General features: G+C 33.6%; 1 protein-coding gene across 1 annotated transcript; it reads left to right on the top strand.

The window, feature by feature from the left end:
* Positions 1-160: 160 nt before the first annotated feature.
* On the top strand, positions 161-1,321 carry LOC107062382 (F-box/kelch-repeat protein At3g23880-like). The gene has a single exon (XM_015312941.1). The coding sequence runs from the start codon at positions 161-163 to the stop codon at positions 1,319-1,321; it is 1,161 nt and encodes a 386-aa protein (XP_015168427.1).
* Positions 1,322-7,723: the final 6,402 nt, after the last annotated feature.

The raw sequence follows: 7,723 nt of genomic DNA, 5'->3' as shown, positions 1-7,723 counted from the left end.
ATTATAGGGCTTTAAATTCATTATTACCAAAATGGAATAAGGGTATATTCGTAATTTTAAGTCTCAAGCTAATGTTAGTATATATATATTTTTTTTCCAGTAGGGTTAGCATAGATACCTAGATAGATTGCTGGCTGGAATATAGCAACACTGTAATTCCATGGATGATCAAAACTACAATGAAGAAGAAGCTTACTCAATTATAAATTGCAATTTGCCGAAAGATGCAATGGAGCTGATACTCGTAGGGCTTCCAGTCAAATCGCTGCTCCGGTTTAAGTGTGTAGCCAAATCATGGTATAATTACATTAGGAACCCTAATTTTATCAAAATGCACCGAAATCATCAAATCTATCGTATTCCTTCTGTCATTTACTCTTACCAGAAAAAGAATGTTAGCTGCTTCAGGCCTGATATATTTTTGCTACATCTTCATCCTGTTTTGCGCAACACTGAACAGTATAATTCCCCTATAAAACAGCAATTGTATTTACCTTTTGATGGGGTGAAATTCGAGTGTTGCTGCAATGGTTTCATTTGTTTTATGAAGAATATCTATAGCTCACCAAAAGTTATCCTCTGGAATCCCGCTAATCATAGATACAAATGCATTAGTATACCCTCTGAGTGCTCCAAATTTACTGATCTAAAACTCGGGTTTCATCAACAAAGCAATGAATATAAAATTTTGAAAGTCCCTTTTCAGATGTTGATGGATGATGAATCAACGAAAGTTGCTTGGGTTTATACCCTGAGTTCAGGTTCATGGAAAACCGTATCGTTCACTCTTCCTACCCTAACTGGTTCTTCGGAACCTCAGATTTTTGTGAATGGTTTTATGTATTGGCTGACTGGACGCGAGGTGGAATATGTTATCTGCTTTGATCTGATTAAGGATGAATTCAAACTTATAGATATTCCTGATGATCGTGGTTTTGATTGCCAACTTGTTCACAGAAAGCTTATGGTTTTGAGAGGATCACTAGCAATGATGGTCTCCGTTGAGGATTGTACTAAGAACACTGAGATATGGATGCTCGTGAATGAAAAGAGTTCATACTCTTGGACTAAGAAGTTCATTTTAGAACCTTTCTCCAAAAAAACAATGTTGTTGGGAATGTTGAACGATCATAAGCTTCTCTTCGTTGTTTTAAAAACTCTTCCTTATGGTCTCAGACAAGTCTACTCTTATGATCTGGTTACCGAAAAGATAGAATATTTTCATGTGCCGATGGAACAAGATATAGCATGGTTTGTGGGAGTGTATGGGTGCTATTTTGAGAGCTTGGAACTTGAAGATGGATCTGGCCGGAGATACTGAAATAAACAAGTTTGTGATTACTACTTTTGATAGAGTAATCGCGCTTTTATGTACTGGTTTGTTGTTTTTTTTCAATTGTTTTCCTTAATTACTTTGATCAACTTCCTGAAACTTTGATTGGTTTTACTGTGTGCATTTCTGTGGAAATGCCAGAATACCTTATGAATCTGCTATATTTGGAGAATTGTTTTAGAAATATTGTTGTGTTCATTTATTGATTGCAGTAGATATATTATGATGTTAAAAGTTTAAATCAGGTTTTCTATTTATTGGATTCACCAAATGTTAGTTCTGAATAGAATTGTTGGGCAATGATGTGATGTTCTTTGTCTTAAGAATGTGTCATGCCAAGGCTTGAAAGATAAACTTTATAGAGTGGTGGTCAGATCGATCATATTGTTGCGACCTGATTTCGAAAACTAAGGTTTTCGGAACCAATTTTCGCAACTTTTGGCAATTTTGTTAAGGTTTTGGAAAAATGAGTAATTTGGAAGTCGCCACTTAATTTTTAGGAAAAATTAAGAAAACCATTTAAAAAAGAAATTTTTTTTTTGAAAGAAAATATTTTTAATAAAAAAACCAGAGTCTTGGGTAAGGGTTCAAATTAATTCTCTAAGGAAGGGTTTAGGCATCTTAGAGAATCCGCTAACACACGGTTGACCGACGGATTTAAAAGTTTAGCTAATTTTATAAAAATAAAAAATTACTTATAAAAATACTTGTTTGAAACTTAGATAAAAAAATCTTTTGATGCTTGTAAAAATCTCAAAAAATAATCCTAACTTGAAACTTTTATCCATAGTTATGTTTTGAACCATACGATTAATTCAAACTCATCAATATGAATCAAGGGACCTTGTTTTACAACTATGAAAGGATATAGAAATTCCTCAAGTCATTCATACAAAGTCTTAAGTTATTATTTTTTTTTATTTTTTTTAAAAGAGAACTAATTTTAGTTTAAGAAAACTTAACAACTCTATCCTAGTCAAAATTTGAACTAAATAGCTAATTCAAAACTCACAAACATAGATTCAAAAGCTTTTCAATAACTATGAAAGAACATAAAAGGTTCTCAAGTCATTCTATAAAGCTTAAATTAGCTAACTTAAAATGAGTTTCGAAATTTGAAAACTTGAATAAACATATCACCCCAAGGATTCATCTAAATTGATCAAATAAATGTTAGAAATTAAGAGCAAGTATCACAAAATCACGATATAAGGGAAACAAAGGTGCAAATAGAATTTGGACAACTTTAAGTCCACTTGTTGCTTCTCACTTGCTGCTGCCCAGATTGGACTTTTTAAGTCCGAAAAGAGTCCAATTTTTAGCCCTTTGGGGCTGCTGTCATCCTGCCGATTTGTCGAGGTTTTAACTCAATTTTGTTCCTCGTTTTCGGCCATTTAAGACTGCTGTTGCTGCTACTTGTTGCCACTGATCCGTTGGTATTACTTGGGTTTCAACCCAATGATATTAACTTCCCCTTCAATTGGTTTAAAGGAGAGTCGACTCGGAGAGGAAAATGCAAGAGGAGGAGTCCAATTGGACTCAAACGAGATAGTTCATGCCAAGAAAATAGGGAAAAGATTAACAACAACATTAGGATGATATCAACTTAAGCTTAAAACTCTTAATGACATGCTATCTCTGCTGAAATTTTATTAAACAATCAATTATAATTATCTATCATTGTTTAGGAAAGCAAACTGACATTAGTATGAATTCAATTCAAAGCAACAGAGACTGCCATATTTAAACATGTTAAAAAAAACCTATCAATCAGTAACTCGGGGAAATAAGGTAAACAAAACTTAAATTTTGGAGCTTTCTGACTGAAATTTCAGTCAAAACATTCTAAAGGATCTCTAAAGCAACGCTTAAAGGTTTAAGACTTCTTGAAATCAAACTAACAACACCAGTTCATGATTCACTCATCAAAATAAAAGATTCTATGATAAATGCAATAGCTACTTAAACAGGATACTCAAGCTCAAATACAAAGCAAGCTCGACTTCATTGAGAGCGATTACAAATTTATAAATCAGTCCTACTATGAACTAGTAAGAGGATTTGAATCAGACAAAAGTCAATAAGGAGGCAAGAACATTCTAACAATCTTCATGATTATGAGAATTGGCTTGAAGAGTATACAAGAGACATTAATCCGTGCTTAAAGCATACAGACAAATGTGGGTAACCCAAACTAATTTAACGATAAGAAATATTGTCGAGCCATGATCAATACGCAGAGAGAATCAACAGCTAATCCTAACACATAAATAGACTCAAGCCTATTTAACATTCATCATTTGGACAGAAAGCATCTTAAGTTCATACCACCAACAAGGTTTCACCGTAAAACAACAAATCAGCAGTTACCTAACCTAGATGAGAAGAAAATCAAACTAAAACGCGCAATATGAAGCTGGAGCTTAAATGGATATAAAAAGAGAACTTAAGCAGCCCACGAGTTCAAGAGATTCAAGCTTACAAATGTAATAGTTCAAGAACAAGATTAGTTTTAAGCTAAATAAACAAAAACTAAAAATAGGATACACTGAGGAACCATCATTTTTTCTTTCAAAAAAAAGTGACAATTACTGAAACATACTCAAAACCATACTAAAACATGTTGTTAGCAAATTTAAGCTTGAACAAATATCAACTATAAAGAAACATGAGCAAGGGTACAGTATAATGCCCAAAAAAGAAAATATTAGAAAATAAATGAATATGTTGGACACAGTAGTTCTTAACAGAGAAATCAAACTAATAAGCTTAACATCTTAGATGCATAAACACAAAATTGGATGCTTATCATTAAAGGGGAAAATGTAAGGACTAGAACCAAGGTGAACATTAATCTTCACGACCAATTCAGACAGGCAACACGAATAGAACACCAAAGAAGTTAGGAAGATTTACGACTATAACAATAAAGCAGTAAGCACAGGAGAAACATTATTAGCTATTCAATTATCAAACCAAAGTCTAAACAAAGCCAAGAACACATAAATAGCAGACAAGCTGGGAATTAAACACAAACAAAGCTAAGAAAGAATGTACCTGGTTCTGGGCAGCGAACTGGAATGACGAGTGGTAAACAACGAGCGTCCACCACCAAAGGAGCTTTTCCGGAAAGCTTGGATGAAGACTTCAAGGACAAAACCTTATGAAAAAATTTAAACCTTAAAGCTTTGGACTATCTGAAAACCGATTTCTTTGTAAATCTTATATCTCTCTGTATATCAGTGAAGAACGACCCCCCATTTTCAGTGAAAATACAGGGATATTTATAAGGAAAAACTAGGGTTCGGAATTTTGCAAAAAAAAAAAAAAAAAAAAAACTGAAAAGTTGGATAAAAACAAGGCCCACCAATTTGAATTCCAACTCCAATTCCCTAAAAAAAAAGACTAGAATTCTCACAATTTCAACGGATTGAAATAGAGGTGGACGATCTCGATTCACTTGGGTGTCCTTGAACTCGACGTGGCGTCAATCCGCGCGAGCAAGGACAATTCTGCGGCTGGAAAAGGCTGGAACAGTACTAGGCGTACTGTTTGTCGAGGGAAAGGAAGAAGACGACGAGAATAAAGCTGTGTACCGCCTGTACGTGTAGGGCGTACTGTTCCGTCTATTTGACGCCGTTTGCTGCATATGTTCACGTCGTCTGGGATCACTGTGTATTGACGTTGTTGTTGCTTCTGGGTTTCTTCGCGTGAAGCTGAAACGTGATGGGGTCGGCTGGTACTGATGTATTGTTACTGTATGTAATCTGATGGGTATTGGGTGTGTTTTGGCATGAAAGGAATTGGGCTGGGTTGGGTATAATTGCTTTGGGCTCATCAAGTTAAGGCTCTAATTGGATATCAAAGGGAGCAGGTCCCTTGGTCTCTATATTTCATCAAATCGGCCTGTTTTAGTTCAAATTTGATAAAATGGAAATTAGATAAATTATGAATCTAATTAATTATTTAAACTTCTTCACTTCGACAACACAAAACAATTATTTCGAAGAGAAAAATCTTTATTAAATCGTGATCAGTCTTAAAGGAAATACGATACATACTTAATTAACTCTTTTTTTGGTAAAACGTTTTACTAACTATTTATTCAAATTGAAAAAATTATATAAATCTATATATTTAAGTATATAGAGATATATTTTATAGTAAAAATGGAAAATTGCCTTGAAAATGATTTCAAAAGTAAGTTTGATTTTATTTATTTTTTTTCAAAATAATTACTTCAATTTGTTCAAAATTTAATAAGCTTGAAAATTAATTAAATTGTGGAGGGCCAAAATTGGGTGTCAACACATATGTTGGCCAGTTAAGAATTCACAAGCCCAATAGATGAAGAGGTAGCGGAAATGAGGATGTCTAGATGGATGTATGAACATAATAGGAGAGGAAATATTAAGAATTTTTTTGGGATAAGGTGGGAGTGACTTCTTGGCACAAGATGCGGAAAGTGGGATTAAAATGATCCACACATATTGTGAATAGGAGGAACGGAGACAACCTAGTGAGGAGGTGCGAGAAGTTGACAATAATAGCCTAATAAAAGGTAGAGATAGATCAAGGAAGAATCAGGAAAATGTGATTAGATAAGACAACACCTTCAGCGCACCAAGGACATAAGAGAGTATGAAGATTGAGATTAGGATAGAAGATTAGTAGAAAGTCAGAGAGATTTCTTTCTTTGATAGGCGGGAAGTGATTTTATTTTAGAGCATTTTATGTGCTCTCTCTTCTCCTTACCATTGTCATTGTATTTTTTGTTCATTACCTTATTCTTCAATTGTATTACTATTGTTCTTTTTATGTTTGTTATTCTTACTATTTTTACTATCAAATTTTTTTTCTTTGAAAGTTGTCTCATCTTTTTTATTTAATATATTTTTACTATTGTATTTGCTGGTGCTGTTGTGGAAGTATCCTGAGCATTTTGTGATCAATACACGATCCAAGGGATGAGTGACTTCGGAGTTCGTTTGTCTTGTCTCACTATTTTCGTGAGAACTTGTTGACACTTTTTAGCTGTGTAGCTTAGCTTTAGTTGAGCCTCAAGCCACTGGGGTCAAACATGGGCATTTACTTGGTGGACAAAATTACTTGCTAGTTTTGCTGGTGTGTAACAGCTGATAACTCTGATAAAATAGTTGAGATGTGTGCAAGTTAAGTTGAACACTACTCTATTACTGCATAACCATTTCTCATACTTTCTAGAAACAATCAAAACGATCAAAAGAAATAGAAGGAATCATCTTTTTAATATCTGCACCTCGTGTAGGAATTTAATATCACGGAATTTATGAAATAATATTTAAAACTTATCAATCATTAAAACTAAAACGACCATTAATAATTTTATAATTTATCTTTTTGCTTTTAGGAAGTGTTACTATTTGATATTTTTAGGGAATCAAATGAACATCAACCTCATATATTAAATTTTCTAATAAATAATAATCATTGGTGAAGGATAAATAAATTTTAAAGGCTGAAAAAAGTGAGCAAATATTCTAATTTTAACGTGTAGAAAGTTCAGTCATACTTTTTGCTTTACATATATCATTTTAAATTAAAGATCCCCGTTTAAATGTATCATAAGAAATAATTAAAATGGAAGATTAAAGGAAGAAGATATCATTTTGGACAACAATTCAACTTATCATATATTCTTGAAAGAGAAAAATATTACACAAAACTATTCAGTTTGTTTGGGTGCTTTTTAAAAATCATCATACTAGAGAGATGAAGTTTAATTTGAAACTACACTTCTATTCCAATCGCAGTGTCGAGGAGCAAATTTATTACTTTCAAAAAAAAATATTAACAACTTGCAGTAAACTTGAGAATCTATCCATACTTCATATTGATATGAACAATTAATTTATTGTCTAGTTACCTATGTAACTTTGCGATTAAAAGAGGCTTCAATCTTGTCACTCCCCTAGCCTACACCTCGGACGTTGCTGGCACTCGAGAATCATTGTTGGCCCCAAGCGAACTCTTGGCCTGACTTACTTACTCAGTGGAAGACTTAAACATAAGAAATAGTCTCAAATAAGGAACTTATGAAATAAACTTAAAATGTCTTTAAGGAAACATTCAAACTAGCCAAAATGGATACTCATGTCTCATAGCAAAACATCTGAAATACAAGAGACTAAAGAACTATAACTATCCGTCTATGAAGCCTCTAAACAATGAAGGATGTCGGGACAAGACCCCCGATCATACTAACAACTGAAATATTAGAAAGCAAAGTAAAAGGAGTCCTCTAGGAAAAGCAAATGGAGGACCTCAACAAACTGACTCTGAGTGCTCAACTGGATCAACGAGGCGCTGAATGTTGATCCTGGTTACCTGTGTCTGCATCATAAGATGATT

This window comes from Solanum tuberosum, unplaced genomic scaffold, assembly GCF_000226075.1.
Source record: "Solanum tuberosum cultivar DM 1-3 516 R44 unplaced genomic scaffold, SolTub_3.0 scf00222, whole genome shotgun sequence".
Lineage (NCBI taxonomy): Eukaryota > Viridiplantae > Streptophyta > Magnoliopsida > Solanales > Solanaceae > Solanum > Solanum tuberosum.
Note: the sequence above shows the minus strand (reverse complement) of the source record. Positions and strands in the feature narration are given on the sequence as shown.